Raw genomic sequence first — 20,163 nt, 5'->3', positions numbered from 1 at the left:
TTTAAAAATGTCTTTTCAACTTTTATCAGTATATGACCACAATAATGCCACTCTTTGTGGTCAAGGGGAATTTATTAAAGCACTTTGATGTCAAAACAACTTTTTCATATACCTCATGTGACAAGAAGTGAAGATTTCTTAGTCTATAGAAGCCAAAAATTATTATAGATTATATGGAGGAGAGGTACATTTTTATATTCTATTCATCAAATGGGACTTTAAAAGACTTGAGTGCAAACTAATATAAGGGCAATGCCAATAAAGTTTCTACTAAAAATGCAATGTTATAAGAGATGTCAATGTCTGCTAAAGTGTAAGTGAAAAAATTTAACCAGGGTGTATTAAGCATACAGCATGAAAAGTAATTTAATTTAATACCTGTACTTCAGGTTTCAGTCTTGGGAAGTCTGCATATTCTTTTATTTGTGCCTAATGATGTTGAACAGCACTTGATTCTTTTTGAGATCATTAACTCCCACATCTTGGCCAAATGCAAATTAGTTTTACCCTCGCTCAGTTTCCCCTGTGGTCCCAACTGGATGAAATAGCTGCACAGCTGCACACGGCCAGAGGCTCACTGCATCCAGAAATGCAAAATCACTTTGGCAATTTCAGCCTTCATGGGAGTCTCTAAAGAAGATGGGGTGGGGAGGAGAGGCTTGGTGCAGCGAGTATGGGACCAAAGCAGGCGTACCAGTGACAAGGTGGCATTTGCTGGTGCCCTTGAGGTGCCAGGCTCATTCTAAACAAAGGTGCTTCAAAAATGACAGAATTGCAGAATCATCTAGGTTGGAAAAGACCTTCAAGATCACCAGGTTCAACCATCACCCTGACCTACAGGTTGATCTACCTGACCTACCTTTAGTGTCCCGTCACTAAACCATGTCCCTTAGTGCCACATCCACATGTCTCTTTAAATACCTCCAGGGATGGGGACTCCACCACTCCCTGGGCAGCCTGTTCCAGTGCTTGACTACCCTCTCTGTGAAGAAATTTTTCCTAATAGCCAATATAAACCTCCCCTGGTGCAACTTCAGACCTTTTCCTTGGGCCCTATCACTTGTCACCTGAGAAAAGAGACCAACACCCTCCTCACTGCAACCTTCTTTCAGGTAGCTGTAGAGAGCAGTGAGGTCTCCCCTCAGCCTCCTCTTCTCCGACTAAACAGCTCCAATTTCCCTCAGTCGCTCTGCATAACTCTTGTTTTCTAGTCCCTTCACCACCTTCCTTGCTCTTCTCTGCACACATTTGAGCAACTCAATGTCCTTTTTGCGGTGAGGGGCCCCAAACTGAACACAGTACTTGAGGTGTGGCCTCACCAGTGCCATGTATGAGGGGACAATCCTTTCCCCCGTCCTGCTGGCCACACTGTTTCTAGTGCAGGCCAGGATGCCATGGGCCTTCTTGGGCACCTGGGCACACTGCTGGCTCACGTTCAGACACGAACAGCACATTGGAGAAGAACCCTTCCCCTTTTCCTCATTTTGTAACCGCAACCTTGAGGATACAACCACTACCATGCTTAGGGAAAATCTTTGGTTCCAACTCGCCCCTTGGGCTGTTCATTTTTGGGTTACGAAAACACCCCAGAGCAGCATCTGAATGACAGCTCCATGTGCCTTAGTCACCATTTACAGTTATGGTAGCATTTGTAATGCTTGACTTCTTTTTAGATCTTTGCCAGAGCAACCTAAAGAGGCCTGCCATGGCCTTGCTAGGGACTTGGGGTGGTGGGGAAGCACTGTAGCTCTGGTCTCCCTCAGGCCAGGAGAGGATTGAGAGAGCACCAGTCCCGGATACTTTGCAAAGAAATGTTTTCTGTGACTGACTCACCCTTACTTTCGCGAGAGGGCTGGATTTTAGGACATGCCTCTCTCCTGTACCCTTTGTCTTGGCAGCTCTGGGTGATTCCTGTCTCAGCATGTGGTGATGGGACTGGGACTTGAGTGGCCCCTCTACTACACAGGCTTTGTGGGCGGCCTGGTGCCTCGGAGCAGGAGTTTGGGATGCCACCACACAATCCAGCCAGCTAACAGCAACTTCTCCCTCTCAGCATCTGTCTCCTCTGTGTTATCTTTGGGCTAGTCTCCCAATGAGGCAAACAGGTTAGAGCAATTCTGGTTTGAATTAGTCATGCAGGGAAGACAAACACGAGGCATCAAAATGTCATTCAAACGCTGAATTCCCACACAAGATAAAAGGGAAGCAGAATGGCTGTGAAACACGATTTGTACAAGCGTAACTAACAAAGTTTTCATATTACAAGTATGTGTCAGGAACATCATTTTTAAGGGGAGCTTCTAGTCTGTGTATTTACTTACAGCCGTGCAGACTGCCTGTCAATGGAAGAGCACATTCCAGTGGAGGTGGAGGAGAAACCCATCCAGCACATCCAATGCAGAGCTACAAATAACCTCCCTCAACAGCAAAATCTGTCCTAGTCCACTAGCAACAGATCTCAGCCTCATCACAAGCACAGAGAGAGGCTTTGCTCACCCAATGCCAGTCCTCAAAAGGAGAATGTAGCTTGAAGGAGGTAAGCGTCTGTACTGGTATATAATTACTGAACCATTAGCAGTTTATCTAGCTGAATACAAATACAAAAATACTTTGGGTCAGGGAGGAGAATGGAGGAAACCTGAGATTCACAGCAGTGTCTGAAAAATCAGGCTCTGGTGATGAAGGACTCCTCATTAGGAAAACAGTAGACCAGTCAATCAAGGGTGGAGGCACAGACCTGGGACTGAAAGAGGACTGGTAGGAGAAACATTTGCCATGCAGACACGGAAATTTGTCCCCACATGGAAAACAGATATTCCCTGGAATCAATCACATGTGATTTTGCCTGATCGGAGCTGATGTTTCTAATCTTGTTGCATCAGGTTATTGCTGCTTTTCCTTCTCTGGATTGCTACATATTTTGTTTCAGCTGCATGACTTTTGCCATTATACAAACTTAAAATAATATTTTTATTTTTTTCTCTTATGCTTAGCAAATTCTATAACATGCTACAGAGCTTCACTGGGACCACAGAGCTGCAAATTGATGAGACAGACAAGGACATGAAAAGAAAGAGGACAAGAGAAACCCCACTGTGTTCACTCAGCCCTGTCATCAGAGCCAATTTGCTAAAAAGTGACCTAGACCTAACCGCTGTTATCCATATTTACAAAGGAAAAGCCTTTATAAAGACTTTATAAAGAAGGTGACAAGATCTTGAACCCCTTAACTGTTTTTCCATTGCCTTTCTGAGTATGGTTGACCTGAAATTTGTGCCATTAAAAGGGTTTTTTATTTGGGGGTTGGAGAAGGGAGAAGTCTCTCATCATTTTTAGCAACACTAAGCCCAAAATCCCAAACCTCCTCCTGTTCCCCTTCATTATCCAATCCTAAAATAGATACTTTTCTCCTCCTCAAGGTGAGTATATAGTCTATGCACTCTAAAATGCCAAAATAATCAGAGGCCAACTTTTAAGTACTAAGAATATGCTGCTGCCAACAGTTTTTACAGGTATGCTACATTCTACTGAATAGAGAAAAGCTAAGTATTTCACTACAAAAATGCTTCAGAGAAGTTAGCAAAAGACTGCAGTGGTTTAGAGCAGCTACAAAGCCAAGACCGAGCACAGAGCTTTGGAGAAATTCCTGATTTTGACTGACCTTCCTCTTCTTTCCCGATTGATCTTCCCCTCACGTGTCCTGCTCATTCATTTATTCATCAAAGCATCAATCACTGCCTTAGTTTTCCATCTCACTTTACGTTTTATGTTCTCCATTATTTAAGTTAATGCTTCCTTATTAGCCCAATTCCTTTCACAAAAGTACAAAAGTTCCCCAAGCACAAAAACCTGGAACCAGTGCATGGTGGTGTGTGTTGCTGAATATAAAATGTTTACATATAGTTGATGCATAAGAAAATACTTGTGTGGAGTGAAATCCCTTTTATTAGGTGCACTGATAAAGCTGGAAAAATAATACATTTTTGAGAATGTACTTTGCTCCTCAGGTTTAATTCATCACTAAAACTTACATGGCATTTGCTAGTGAGATACACTTCATGTATTTGTTTGCAATACCTCTTCCCATGCCTTGCTTCTGCCCAGCCTGGTCATGCTGCCTGCCAGCGTTATCTATACAAGACCTATTGCAGCAGAGCCTGCTGGATTCCTGTTCAGCACTGTGGTACTGCACCTTAACAACTATTATTAATAAGGAACAACTGGTGCAGGTGAAAAAGCTATTCCAGTCCAGCTGGCTGTATGTTAGTTGGGTTAGAACCTAAAGCAAAAATTGATTCTAACACATTTTAGGACAAAGTTGTTTTCTTTTCATTGACTCCTTCTCATACGAACCCTTCCATCAAGGACCTACAACCACACACACAGCATTTCTTTTGTGAACAGTTCCTGTTAACCCAAGTTACAAACATACAAATGCAGAAAAAAAAATGAACAAAAAAAAAATGAACAAGTAGACACGACAGAAAAGTTGAATGAGCATTGGCTCTTCTTATTTTAATGAAGAAATATTTCAAGTTAATATCAGTGCATATTTAGAAATAGCATGTGATACTCCCAACGCCAAACACATCAGCAAATTACAGTTTCAAAAATTTATAAATTAATTGCAAGGAAAAAAAATTAAGAGTAACATAGAGAATAACATTCAAAATAAACATCCTGTTTGTTGCACTGTGTCAACTATATTCCTGGTAATTAAACAGCAAGAGAGGTCCAATAGTTTGTGGTAATTAGGCTCTCCAAAACAGCATTTCTTTTTCTACAAATGAGTTAAGCTGTTTGCATTTACTTTTGATGTGTAATTAAATGTTATTCTTAGCTGTTACAAAGAAATGTAATCATGTCAGAGTAAAATTTCATTCCATGATTCAAAATCAAACTAACACAGAAACACTGCCTTCTGGTTATACCCACTGGAAACAGTCAGCTGAGAATAGGAAGAACTATATGTGAGCACATTTGGCTGTTACATAAAATGGCTTTTTTTTCTGGTTTCACAGCCTCATAACAATACTGTTTTTCAACATTGTTCCCAGTCATTGTTTTTAAAACAGTTCATCAACATATCCTGAATCAATCACTGATATAAATAACTCCAGTGACAAAATCCATTATGGAAGGACACAGAACTGCAACCTGAAAGTTGTACCGAATGATTTTAAGGTGGAACTATTCTAATAAGAAAAACCACAACAAAATCCACAGAAAAAGCAGTATCTCCAATTAATTGGCAATGATGGAATCTGAAAAACTGTTATAATTTTAAGAGACATATTTTAATTCATGATGGGCTTTAATGCAAGACAAATCATACTGAAGCTAAAAAGAGATGTACATTTAAAGCTTGCAAGTGTGATATAAAAATATTCTCTATTTCTTTCATACAGGGAGTCTGATTTTCTTAATGGAAGAAGCTAAAATACATCCTCTTTCCTACCCCATCACTGTACATATAGACTATTCCCTTGATATCAGGAAACGGCATTTCCCCAACAAAAATATCAGCCATGTGAATCACAGACTTTCTGGTAGTAAGGGTTTGTTGATTTTGCTTTTTAAAGTATATTTTCAAGCAGGTGAAATACTGAAAAGATATGCATTTCTTTTGCTACTACACTAGTGCAAGTCCTATACTTCAACCCCCGTAACTTCAATCCACCCGAAGTCTGCATCGCCTAGGATGGCTTGAAAACGTGGTGTGTGATATTACAACACTGAGACGATAGCCAGATTACGAAACATCAGGCTAAATCAGACTAGTAGGAAAAGGCACATGCTTCAGATTTTGCAGGGCTACCTGAAGGTTCCTCGTTACCATAACCCCTACTCCTGAAGCTGTAGTGAGACTGTGCTTTACCCAAATGGCACAGTTTGCTTCCAGAAAATTGTGAGGTAACAGGAAACTTCTGAGTGTTCACTGCTGCTTATGGCACATGGACGCTACAGTTCTGTGAGCTCAGCCAAAACTCCCGACATGCTACAGACAATGCAGACACAAGGTAGGCTACAGTCTGGTTAGGCTGCAAAATAAAAACTTAACATTTCAGTATACTGCATACATTCCTTTTATGCACAAATACAGGGGGCGCAAAATAAGCTATCTGCTCAGTAAGATTTAATGTTTTGCATATGTAAAATAATCAGCTAATACTGCAATATAATCAAAAATCATGCACTAGATAAACAGAGCTTCTTCCCCATGAATGGTAGTTCTCAGGAACGTTTGATTCTGCTTCAGGGAACATCTCATGATTTGCCAGCTTACTAGTCCCTTTTTTTCAAGAACACAGTATTTAGCTAAAACTGAAAAGCAAAATTCCAAAGGAAAAACAAGTTTTGACTTTAGTTGTGATACAGCTGAGATAGATGCGACTGGGCTGCTGCAATGCACCAAAGAGTAATGAAAATTCAACATGAATACCAGAGGAATAAATATATAACCTAAATTAATCTCTGTAAATACATTCACAGGTCCACTTAAGACACCCTTATGCACAACTCATACTTCATCGAATCTGCAGATAGAGATGGATGTTAGTTCATGGGGAAAGCAATTTATCATATGACTCAGTTTATCTGCCATTATTCCAGCAAAAATCAGTAGCAAATTTGAAAAACTAGATTTATTTTCCCCAGACCAACCACACAGAGGCTTAAGTCACAAATTCTATTATTTCCAATGTTCAATCAATAAGGCTTTATTTACACTTTTTTATTTTTTTACTATAAATTCAGGAAAAAGTTTGGTGCAATGTGCAAGAAAAGACAGCACATCCCACTGATTGGAGACTAACATCTGCTTATGGTTTAATGCTAACCCACAGGCAGCCAATTAAAGTCCCATATATCCATGTTTTTACATAAAGTTTCCTTCCAGATTCTGTCAGAAGCATACTAGCAGTCAGGCCACCTAAAAACAGCAAGGATGGCAAAGTTTTCTTGAGGCTTAGTTTGGAATGAACACTTTTTCCAGGGAACTTATTTCTTCTTTTAGAATCCTTCGCATCATAAAACTCTATTAGTAACCTGTAAGTGGAGAAAAGTAGATCGTCAAATTTACGCATTAGAGTAAGAAGTTTTAAAGAGCTTTATTTCATCCAATAACTACTTTTAATCACGTTATTTAAAAAACAATTTAACAGTAAGTAGCAGCTCATCTGTAGCAAGGTTAATCAATCAGCATGCTCTAAGAATATGATGCATTCAAAGTGATATTATGCATCAGAGTACTCAATCTGAACCCTTGTGAGCAATATAAGCAGATTTTCCTTAGGGAATAATTTCAACATTGGATATAAAGGTTGAAAATTATCCTCCACATTTAGGATTTAGCAAATAAGGCCAGAGTACCAGGCAATATTGTAAGATAAAATATCATACAGTTAATCAATAGAAACTGAAGTAGGAGGTAAAGTATCTTGGTGAAATTAGCTAATAAATAACCAGGGCTCACAAGACTTAAAATATTTTGGAAGTCAATCACGCTAGAGTAAAATGTGACAACATAGGTTTAATAGCAATTTTTCTATTTTTAATAAACAGTAATAAATGGATTTGACAATTCTAGATTTTTGTTTAAGCAGCTTTAAATTTGCATGACAGACTACTTTGGTCCCAGAAAGGGTATACCAGTCAACAGGAGTCTATGATGAGACATAGATGATCATGGTTCAGTTTTGCTGGTCTTCACTAGAAGACTACTTTTGGGATGCTGGACAGCCTTTTATTTTACGTATCAGTTCCTTGTCTATGAAATGAAATTTGTACTTTCTCGCCTCTCAAAAGGGAATAAAAGAAAAATTACCTACTGATCCTAAACTTGTAAGTCACTTTACTAATAGTGCCATGTTCACAGATAGGCATGTTAACTTTTACATAGATTCAAAGATCACAGGTCAAACTCATCCATTTATTTGCTTCCATGGAATGCCAGAACAATTTTAAAGCAGAACATACCTGAAAAACCTGTCAAATTTCTAACTCATACCATGCAGTCAGGGATTTAGAAAGTAAACATATTCAGTTCTCTTAAACTGGACTTCAGACATGGCAAATTAAGCCATCATCTCTCAAACAAATACTTAAATCCCACATTCAGGCACATCTTCACTTTCGTTCCCTAGGTCCTGTTGCTGTGCTCATTAGTGACCTTATCCGGTGGTGCTGGAGGGAGCCAGGCACTTCTGCCATGACTCAAAGGTGGCTTGGACAGATAAAACTTGTACTTCACCTGATCTCCACGGTGAAGGTAGGAATCTATGGATTACAGAAGTTCTTATACATTCTGACAGAAGATGCATAACCAATTCTGGCAAAAGAGACTAGGCCAAGACTAACCAAGGTTCGTAGGTATAACCCTAACACTGATGACTAGGCTAGAACCAAACTCCTTTTTGCTTGCTTGTCTACCTCGGGAATCTTACGCTTCTGGCTGCACATGACTCAGACTCAGGAATATAAATAGAAACTATTCAGATGAGTCTGGCCTAGAACGTGGTTTTGCAGCTATTCAGTCTAAGGAAGGCCTAAAACCCCAGAATCCCAACCTTCTCAGCAAAAGCTTTAATCACAAAGGGATTACACAAAATATGCACAGGAGTACCAACACCACCTGTCTTCCGAGAGCCCTATAGCTTGCACTGCTGGTAACACAGAAATCATAGGCGTATCTATTAATGGAAAAGGAGAACGCAAACTTCTTGAAACAGAAAGTTCTGCACATTGCTACTCACTTGTCCTTTATTTCAAAACGTTCATGAAGCCACCTTCTCATATACATCTGTTCTTCTGGAATGTCCTTCAGTTCAATTCGATCAATGAAAATGTGAACTCTTGGGCATTCCTTGCAAAGAAACTCTGAAAGAGAGCAAAACAACAGGACGGAGTTACAGAAACACTGTATGGCATTTATTAATCTAAAATAAACTGAAAGTCTGACCTCACAGCTGTGTCTTGGAAGTTTAACTTCAGTTTTCAAAAGCCTTCCATTTTTATGTTTGGATCCTGAATACTTCACTCAACTTAGAAGCTGTCTGATCTACATGCTGTTAAAAAGGGCCTGCTATCAGGTGCAGCATGGAAAAATGTCCTAAAAAGCCCAGCATGAAAACTCATTCTGCAGTGTGGGATGCCATAACTTCTCTGTGAGAAAGGTATCCAGCCTGCAATTTTGATCAGAGTTAGCAATCCTCTTTCCTTGTCTTTTTTAAAACCTAAATTATGTTTGCTCCTGGATGACAAAATCCAAGCAACAGTGATTTCCCAAACCATCTCCAGGAGGAAGTGGGCTTCAGTTTAAGTAATAACTTATAATTAAAGTACGCAATAGGACAAAAGACTCAGAATAAAATGCTGCTTTCCAGTTTGCATACCTCCATTCTTCTTCTGTCATACAGAATCAACAAAGCTAAACACAGCCCTGTTGCATTCTCCTCTCCCCATTTCAATTTCTCCCTAGAAAAATTTAGCAAGCAAGCATTATGCCAATTACTTTGTGGGATATTTTACGAGTAACAGGAGGTAAAAATATTGCCCATGAAAAACCCACCAATATTTGCCTATTAAAAATTATTTGCATCTATCAGTAGCAAGGGGTATTGTATTAACAATAGCACCCCAATAGAAAAAGATGTATGATGTGAGTACAGAAGTACTTGGAAATCTGGATAACCTTCATATTTTGAAAAGGGACCCGAAGTGCATTCCAACAATACAGATGGGCAACAAATGTAACGCAGACTGGGTGGTCCCTTTAGGTTGTTGACATTTTTTTGGACAGCAGTGCAGATGTACCTCCTTAAGAGGAGGTTTTAGGATCTTCACATCGGTGGACTTTGACCCATAACTGTGAGGGGTATCTGGAAGAATGACTGTGAAAAATAATTGTCACTGCATGTACATCTTTACTATTGTCCGCCAAAGCAGATGTCTCCCCATTTGCTTTCCTTCTTTACAGGATTATTCCATTTTTAAGGATGTTGCTGTAAAAGCAATCCTTATCATACACTAGAAATTGCCTTAAGGAATTTTAAAAGCATGTTCATGCAAATGTGTTTGTGTCCTTGTAAAGGGGGATGGAAGGAGAAGAGATAACGGGATCAGTAAAGTCTTAGGGCATTCTGCTGCAGAAATTTGCAAGGTGCTCTGTGCAGCTCTGTCTAGTCCTCAGGCAGAGAGAGCCTCTCACTGAACTGCACTTCAGCATACAGAGAGAACACAGCCCACGCACCACCAAGTCAAGAAATGGGTGAGAGCTCTAACCAAAACCAGGTCCACCTCTTAGCTATGGCACAACAAACACAACAGTCACAAAATACACCACTTTCCGTGAAGTTTTTGGCAAAGCCATTTAATAGCTACAGCTATTAGATGTCAGGCAAGTGACGTATTTGGAAGTCCAAACGATGGTAGGTATAGACTACTGTCCTCAGGTTTATGCACAATGTTTTTCCTAACCAGGATGAAATCAAAGTTCACGTATCTGAAAACAGCTTTTTCCTCTTGCTTTTAATGGCAAGAAGGGATTTTCTCTGAGGATACTACCGAAACCACCATATGAAGGTCATTCACTCTATGAGCACCTAAAAGCATACTATTAATATTTTAAAATGTTGGACATATTATCCATGTCTTAAACGCTTAAAATGTTCACTGATGTATAAATCCTCTTTGGAGTCGTATTACCTATTATGTGAAGCACTCTAAAAATATGCAAAACTGTATTATAGAAAACAAATGCCTGGAAGCCAAATGATACGGTCTTTTTTGTAGCACAATAAAAAGTATCTATGCTATGCATATTCAGCTGTGGCTGCAGACCTAGCTTTAGAATATACTTAAAATGTTCTGTGCATTGTATAGTGTACGTTTCTTTTGCTTTGTAGCAAATAGGTTGTTCTGTACAGGAACAAACAGCTCTTTCTTGATGTTATTTATAATCTCAGTTATAAATTATTAAGGAAAATTACCAAACAAAAATCTAATAGGATTGTTAATAGCCATGTGATATTTTAAAACCTAATGTTATGCTTCTTAAAAACTATTGACATTTGGTTAAAGATAGCAACAAAGTACGTTATAAGCAATAAGCTCAAGTTAACAAAAATGGAATAAGCATAGAAATTTCAAAAGGAACACCTTCCCCCACAAAAGTCTGAAATGTAGCAGCTCTACAAACCTGCCTGGAAAGCAAAAACCCTTCCACAAAATCCTAAGCCTTGTTGCTGTTTTCTTCTACTCCCAAATTCCAGTACAACCTGATTCTTACTACTTGCTGGTCTTCTTCAGTCAGTTTAAATTTAGTCCAATTACACGAAGATCCTAAAACCTCCTCTTAACTTCCCACTTACGTAAATCCCAATGCCTTTCTCCACAGCCTTTCAACTGAGACTCAGTACTGTGTGATCTGCAGCTAGAGGTGCTTCCCAAAGAGGACCAATATTCTCACCCATCGATTCGAGGCATATTTTATCCAAAACCTGGACATGCAGTACATCTGCAGATGACGTCGTAATGCGTTCAATCAAGCTAGTCAGGGAACCTGACTAGTCTTTAATTATCCAATTCATTTCAGGGTCTAATGCAACTAATCCCATTTTTTTAGATGCATAATGTCACTGCAATCGCTTAAGAACACCAGTGGATAAGAACAATTTATTGAGTGGTTGGTTTTTTTGAAGAAACAGCTGGATTTTATTACCACAGCCTCTAAAGGTTTGTGGTGGTCCCATGACCCTTAATTTCACATTAGCTTAACTCCCAAAAGACTTGTGCAATTAAGCTAAGAAACAAAATCTTATTGAAGCAATTTATTATGTGCAAATTACATCCAACTTCACACACACTAGCCCTTAAGGCCAACATCTGATAGGCTTTTCAGATCCCTGAACTTGCCAGAATTTGTTATAATTAACAGCAGGAACAAGTAAGACTGAATTTTCCTTCAAAAGACAAAACACAAGTGCAAATCATGCATTATAATCAAACATCATACTGGGGACAGTGTTAGTCAATCAAGAACCAACCATGATTTGGCCGAAATGAACCCCAACAACTTGTGTGGGAGCCAAGTGGACTGACTTTCATATGGGAGATAGAAAGTTTTATTAGGAAATTATCTGGCTATATAATGGATCCAAGTGCAGAATGTTTATCATGCTTTTAATGACCAATCACAGCAGAAGGAAAGAATTCAAAATAAAAAAGTGCGTTTTTGTCCTTAAACCGTGGATTTCCAGCCCTCCTCCTGTGGGACAGAATACACACTAACCCAGGACTGAAGGAATCAATGCAGAATTAGGATTAATGAAAGGGATGCAACAGCCTCCAGAAAAGCAATGAGATTCCCAGAGTTTTTTAATTGCCAACAAATATTTTGCATGCCACATTTTGCTTGCTGGGACTTCTACAAAATTCTGTCAGTTTGAAAGTCTTCACCTTCAAAAGCCAATTAATTCATTTTTTTTTCAATTATCAGCATTACCAGGGAAGGTGAGGGAAAGAGAGAAGCTCCAAAACATAAACATACCTGCTACTGAGAAGGAATATATAAATGACTTTACAACACCTTTCCCTTAATGATATCACAGTTCATTCCACCACCCTAATTCATTTGTCTTGACAGTGATGTTGCACTCAGACATTCCAGTCTTCAAGTACTATTGAAGTCTATTTTTACAGGCACTTTAAATATGACAGCACTAAAGTAGCTCAGATTTCATCCTCCCACATTGACTCTTTTATTGCTTCATAATTATTGCCAAAGTCCTCCAAAATTAAGAAAGGGCAAACTGAAGCCCGACATGGTCATGTCCACCTAAACAGGCCCCAATTCTCTCCTATTTTAATGGACTTTAGTAATGTTTGCAATAAGGTGAAAGTGGTATCACAGGAAACTGAAATCTGAATCATGTATTTTTACTCTAAGGAACTAATATTTCAAACACATAACGATGCACCTCCTTCAGTAACAAAACACTGTGTGTTGTGTTGCATATGGTTTTACAAGAAAAAACATGACAGCAAAGACATATTCTTCTCTGAATTGGAAATTTAAGAAGTGAAGAAAGCATCTAGTCTGGACCTAAACATTAAGCTACCAAAGCAGTTTGTAAATTATCTTTCCCTTAAAGAAAGAAATCCCATCTCTCTGTTTTCATTTATTTTGTACACCAAATTAACAACCAATTGGCAAAACAAACACAAATTTAAGTGCTGCATTGTTTCTCAGCTCCATGCTTTCCATCACCTCAAGTTGAGCTGCCACAAAACTATTTCCCTGCCTGCTATGACAAAATAAAGCAGTGGTGGAACAAAACAGCACTAGACGGGAAAGCAAACACTGAGGGCAGAGTGAAGTCTGCTCAGCCAGGTTAACCTGGGGGACCAGGGAAGGAGCTGGCAGCACCCACACCTGCTGGTGCTGCTGATGGAGGGAAGCATGGAGGAGATGCTGTGCAGGATAAATTCAGGCTTCAAATTGGGAGACAAGCCTGGGCTGTGGAGAAGAGCACTCCCAGAAGTACCGGCAGTCCCGCGTGCGAGGCTGAGATGTGAGCAGAGATCAGAGCCTCTGATCGCAGCAGAGGGAGTAAGCATGTTAGGAGCTGGAGGACCTTTAGAAACAAGAAAAATAGGATGCCCCTGAATCTTAATTAAGCCAGGGTGGTGGCAATGACAATCGAAAAGGTCTGAGATACTTCAGATAGGAGCTGGGAAAAGTAAAAGGTCAAGAAAAGCAACCATTTAGGCTGACATAAGATGAGGTGGATGCAACTAAAATTCAGTGTGAGAGCAAAACTCAGAAGTGTCTTTACACCAACACAAGAAGCCTAAACATGAAGACAGGAGGACAAGAATTCTTGTCCTCAAGAGACTATTCCTGTGAAGCAGGTATCCCAGTGACCTTGAAGGAGCACACAATGTTAACAAGCTACCAGATTTACTGGCATGACATAGCATGATGCACAGGCGAGGGCATGGCAGTATGTGTGAAGGACTATATAAAGAGTAATAGTATAAAGACAGTACAAGCAGACAAGCAAAATTAAATTACTGTGTATCCTCCAATAAAATACTTATTAGATATATTAAATTATGTCGAGGTCATCTTATTAAAAAGATGATAAGCTCTATAATAGTGATGGATGATAAGCTTGATAATAGTGTTGAGAAAGTGTTAAGCCAGACTGAGCGCTGCAATTTCAGGGCTGCCAGCAGGAGTGTGAGATTCCAGCTGCCTTGATTGAATTGTACCAATGCTCCATCAGGATGAAGTGCAGAGGGGAAAAGAGAGAAAGAGAAAAGAAAATATTTTTTTTTCCTGTAACAATTACTTGCAGAACCCACCAAGAAAAGATGCCATTCCTGATGTGGGCTTGAGTTGTGCACAGTATTAGTGAAAAGTGGTCTGCAAAGACAGTACAATTAAGTTCAGCATTGTAGAGAGTCTAAATAAATGTAGAACACACATACATAATTAAAGGAACTGTATAGTTGGGGGGGAAAATAGGAGGCAGAAAAAGAAAAGTGGCAAAACACAACAGAAATAACAGTTGAAAGGAAGGCAGCCTAGAGACTGTTAAAAAAAAATGAAATACCAAACCCCAGCAAAACTTAGAAACCCACATAAAACATGTGCAAAACAAACAAAGAAAAAAGTGGTCTGAAACCCACATGCATGGTTGAATGGGAAAATTTAGGATGCTACTGCTATATTCCTACCTTCTGTTGGAGAAATAGAAAGCTTGTCCAGAAAAGGAAAACCATAAATCAGCTCATGTCAAATGCAAATATAAAATTAAGAGAATTGAAAAAGAACTTTAAAAATCCAAAGGATGCTCTAATAATTGTACTTTTTGAATACATCAAAAGCAGTAAACCAGCTAAGGCACTAGTGGGACTGCTGGATGACAAAGGTGTGAAGAGCAGCACTCAGGGTAACGTATAAGACCATGTAAGAGAAGCTCAAATACCTGTTTAGACTTGCCTTTCTTGCTGAAATTGTTTGATTCCTATGCCCACTGCATTCTTTGTACCACACTGCTCAAAGGAACTAGATCAATAAGTAAACACACAGAAATTATTAGACTAAATAAACAAGTTAGATGTCAGGAAGACACTAAAATCAGACAGCATTCATCCAAAAGCTCTCAAATGTGGAATTTAAAAGCAAAGATGTGTAACCTATCAGCGCAAACAGCCACTGTGCCAGAAAAATGGGGGGTTTCCCTTCTGCAAATGAGGGCTTTAGAGATGATGCTGGGAAATACAAACTGAAGAGTCTTACATCCCTGGGTAAGATAGCAGTCTATAATAAGATCACTAAGCACAGAGATAATCACAGTCTGTTGGAAAAGATTTGGCATGGTTTCTGCAAAGGGAAATCCTGTCTCACCAATTTGCTGGCTTTCTACCACAGTGTCAAGGAGCAAGCGGATAAAGGGGATTCAGTGGACATGATATATTTGAATTTTCATAAAGCCTCTGTCAGGGTTCCACACTGAAGGCTATTAGAGAAATTAAGCTGCCATGGGATTAGGGAAAATGATGTTTTATAGACCGAAAGCTGCTTAAAGGAGAGGAAGCAAATGGAGGTACTTAATGATCACTTTTCAGGACGGAAAAACCAGCAACTGGAGTTCTCCAGAGGCTGGTGCTAGGATTGGTTTTATTCCTCATCATGACCAATGAGCTGAAGAAGGGGCAAACAGTGAAATCTCCATTTTTTTAGATGTTTTTCAGAAGATCTTAAACTCTTTCGGGCAGTCAAATGCCAGGTTGGTGGTGAGGAACACCTAAAAGACCTCCAAACTGAGCAAATGGGGCAAAAACGCAGCAGCTGAGCCTCAGCCTAAATAAGTACGGGGGAAAATAATTGAAACTCTGATTACATGATGCTTAGCTTGGACTTGGTGGTTACAATTTGGGAGGTCAGTGACCATTCTCTGAAACTATCCTCTCAATTGAGTAGCAGATGCCTCAGATTCCCCCAAATACTGGGCAGCATCAGCAAGGACACTGAGAGCAGGGCAAAAGTGTCACTTTGCAGCTACATAAAAAGATTGAATCCACTTTTTAAATGCTGTTTGCAATTTTGGTCTCTGTATCTCAAGGAGGATGTGGTGAAATTAGAGAAGGCTACTGCAGAAAGGGACAACTAAAACATTTAAGGATAAAAAGCACCAGCATTCAAAACAAGGAGACATTGAAAAGGCTGAATTTTCATTTTGGAGAAGGGAAGCAGAGAGAAAGATAAGAAAACTTGAAAAAATAGACCAAAGATCTTGAAGATGGCAGGTAAGAACTGTATCTCAACAAATCCTGCAGTTTCAACTGTAAATAACCATACTTCTCTACCTTCGTAAAGACATCGGATCTAAAGAACCTTTAAAAATTACGATTAGAAAATGGTGCCTATAGTTTTCTGTACAGGTACTAGCACTGGTGAGCAGTAGAGTGTCACTGTACTCCATCCTGCTGACACAAGATGGTGTCTGATGAAGACCCATAGTCCTTGCATATCATAGTTCAGTGAAATAATCTTTGAGTGGTTTTAATCTGTTATTCTAACAGATGCACTCTGGCCTTTGTGCTGCTCCATAATGATTTGTGAATACTGTATGTTGGCCAAATTAGCAGGACGTTTCCTACAAAAGTATGAAAGTTTTGATCAATAGGCTGCCAGCAACAGAGTCTGGATCAGATTAGGTCTGTGGATAACATCTAAAGGGTTCCACAGATGGTAACTGGAAAGAAGGAGATTTATGAGGCTCACTGTATGGATATTTGCATCTTCCTTGGAACATTTTTGAAGTTTCAGAAATGGAAAAAACAGTTTTGACACACACACAAGCAAGAAAAGATACAAGGATTGGAACAGTTCAAAACAATGATCTCTAGCAAATAAACAGGATCTGTTAGGAACTATGCCAGTACTGTTAGTATTGATGTTTTTCCCTTTTCTTCAGATAGTCTGTTTTGATAAACAGGGAACAGTACCACAAACATTGTAGAAAAAAAGGACTCTGAGGCACATACAAAAAAGCACGAATAAACACAGGCTCTCCAAGCAGCAACATATTTCTGGCCAAACCTGACAGTGTGAAGAAGTTAAAGTTGTTTTTGTTATCCTCAGGGTTTAAATACACTTCTGTATAAAGAGCAGGAGTTCCTCAAGCTGTTGTACATAAATGCTGCCTGGGCAGCTGAACGCTTCCTTGCACATGTGCATGAAGCCCATGGCGCAGCACAGTTCTATAAATCTGCAGTGTAAATACTTTCAAAATCCTCTTTGTGGATCGAAAGTTAGAAGATGCCTGTGTGTCTTCTGATTACACATTCCCAAAGGGAAGCTACAGATACCTACAATCAGCAGGAGCTGCCTGAAAATAATGGAGACGTACAAGGTCCTAGTTTATGATCAGATGAACAAACTCCTTGGGCTCCCAGGGACACTGAAGGGGTTACTACTCCCATTCAGGGGCTGCTAGTAACACACAGAAGCAGCATCCACAAGTGATTGTCATTTGGGGAGATAAAGTATCGTTTATGCTTGTCTTATTCTTAAAAAACCTCCTCAGGCATCTAAGTTGGGTTGTTGTTGGAGACAGGAAATGGCTCCAGAGACTCCAAATCCCTTTCTATTCTTGTTTTGAGGTAGGTAAATAAACAGAGGTGCTAGTCATTCTGGCACTCATGCTCAGTTGGACTTTCCTCTGGTTTTTGGAGTCCTATAAAGACCTGCAGCAAGGCCCGTACTCCCATAAAATGATGCTGTTGTTTGGTGAAATGTCATTATTCTCAAACAGAACTCCAATGTAACTGTTACAGTAGTAAAAGACTTCTCATCTACCAAGACACCAAGACAGCCCTTATCTGCAGAGTATCAATGCACAAATGCAAATCTGTGCTCAAGGTGTCACTTCAAATAAATCATCCCAAAATTAACAGACAGGCTTTCATGCTACTCAAACTACTTTTAATAGGAAATGACAAGGGTTCTAAAGTCCTAGTCCTAGTCCTATGGAAGACAAGTGAAAATGCATTCAGTTTAGAACTGATTGATCATTTACTTTCCTTATGGCACCAGGTGAAATCATTGTATTAAAATGTGTCGTATTTTAATACTTAATACTAAATAAAACCAGGGTTTTCCTTTAAAGCAAGATTGTAAGATAGAATATCACTAGAACTATGTTGCCGGTTATTATCAAAATTGCTCCAAATATTTCAATGGAAAAATTACATTATGAAATATGAAACACAGTTTTTGTTTGAACAGATGCAGTATGACAAGTTCATGACATGAAATTTACTATAAACGTTAAAAAGCCATCTAATACTTGACACAAATTTCACCAACACTGATGTCCAGCCTCAGTTGTAATTTACGTCCTTTCAATTGCTCTAAAGTAATTACCATTTAATTTTCAATATTTCTTCGTGCAATAAGATGACAGCTAGCAGAGATCTGAACAGATTAGTCAGTTCATTGCTATAAATCTTACTTTTGACTGGTTTATATTCCTATTATTGTTTATCATTAAAATTTTTGTTTTCAATTCTTTCAACACTTCTATAACCACGTGCTTGTTATCATTCTGTGGATATTGAAAGACAATAGATATGATCAAATTTGGGCCGAAGTCCAGACAAAGACTGGTTTCTATTGCTCCAGTTTCTTTGCTATTGTTCTGTACTTCAGCGTCTAACTGGGTTCTAACAAAAGTACAGGCACTTGGAAAAGCGTAATTTCCCCCAGGGAAGTTAGACCAGTTTGACCTCCTCAAATTATACCGATCAAAGTGATGTACTGATTTTCAGAAATGCACACACATACACGCGCTTTCAAAGTGTTTGTTCTGGAATTGATATACAGCAGAGTCAATAATTCTCAGGAATTCCTCTGACTTCTTTAAGACGGAGTCTACATGTACTTGCTATTTTTATTCAATGTTTATCATTGTCACATGCTGCTATTTCACACATGCTTTCTTCTACAAAGGCCAGATAAATACCATCTGCTTATGGTAAAACCTCCAGGCTTCGGGCAGAATAATAAAGATGTAAATGTGTACATAATACTCTTTCAGGTGCAAGAATGACAACAGTTCCCACGTCCCGTGAGACCTACCCCTTAACACCAGGCAAAGCTGGATGTGAACACTCAGCACATTCATTTGGAGAAGGAAAATCAGGTTCTTTCTTTTTTCCCCCCAAAAAAAGAATGATAGTATTTTATTTAGTGATAGTATAGTAAAATATTATCAACAAATCCAGCACAAGTGTTTCTCCCCCTCCTTTTTTCTTCTAAATTGTACTTTCAGCATTTAAACCTAAATTGCATCTTAATAGTGCTTAAGTGCTCATATGATTATATGGATCTTATTCTAATGATTGCAAATTAATGCAGTCTTGTAGCGTGGTCTTCCCTAAGTGGTCCATCATGGTCTGTCATTAATGAACTGGACAAACCATCTTCGGCACTAAGAGAGGGAAGAAATCTGTGGGAAAGTGTTATTCTTCGGAAAGGCTGCCATGTGTGGGACAAACTTCCACTGGAAACGTACCAAGATCCAAACTTGTTGGAAAGAAAAGGAATGAATGATAGATAAATGGTAGGAAAAAGCAAAACAAAACACAAATGCAACCATTAGCTACAATTGAAAGTGAAGCACTAAAAAAAAGCAACATCCCTGTCTACAACCACTAATTAAATCTGATGTCTTCTAAAACAGAATTTCCAGTTGGAAAGTGTCAACTAAATATGAAATGAATAAATATTGACAAAAAATTCAACACATCTGAAAGAATATACTATAACAATTTGCCTGTTTTAAAAGGCAGCATGCTATCAAATGTTCCTGGCATTCACTGCTCCAAGCACTAATGCAGAAAGGATGGTGAATGTTGTCTTCCCAGTTGCTAGTATATAACGTTTTGTTTCGGTCCCATTGGACAAGTAAATATTATGATATCGAAGCTTTCTGGAGTAAAAAAAATATTTTTTTTCTAAGACAAGCTATTTAAACTAAGAGTTCCACATTACAAAATTTAAAATGCAATTATTTTTTCCTCCGATTTTCTTTTCAGTTCAGCTTATTAACACTATTTCCGTGATAGAGCATGATAGTACAACTTACA

At 39.0% G+C, this 20,163-nt stretch overlaps 1 protein-coding gene across 1 annotated transcript in view; it reads right to left on the bottom strand.

The window, feature by feature from the left end:
- Nucleotides 1-4,485: 4,485 nt before the first annotated feature.
- Nucleotides 4,486-20,163, bottom strand: part of AGPAT5 (1-acylglycerol-3-phosphate O-acyltransferase 5) — a 60,773-nt gene continuing 45,095 nt past the window's right edge. Inside the window, exons 7-8 of the mRNA XM_035543089.2 lie at nt 8,754-8,877; nt 4,486-7,047 (exon numbers count right to left, since the gene is read on the bottom strand). Of these exons, the coding sequence (XP_035398982.1) occupies nt 6,822-7,047; nt 8,754-8,877 (350 nt within the window). The 3' untranslated portion in view covers nt 4,486-6,821. The remainder of the gene's footprint in view (nt 7,048-8,753; nt 8,878-20,163) is intronic.

The sequence above is a fragment of the Cygnus atratus genome, chromosome 3, assembly GCF_013377495.2.
Source record: "Cygnus atratus isolate AKBS03 ecotype Queensland, Australia chromosome 3, CAtr_DNAZoo_HiC_assembly, whole genome shotgun sequence".
Lineage (NCBI taxonomy): Eukaryota > Metazoa > Chordata > Aves > Anseriformes > Anatidae > Cygnus > Cygnus atratus.
Note: the sequence above shows the minus strand (reverse complement) of the source record. Positions and strands in the feature narration are given on the sequence as shown.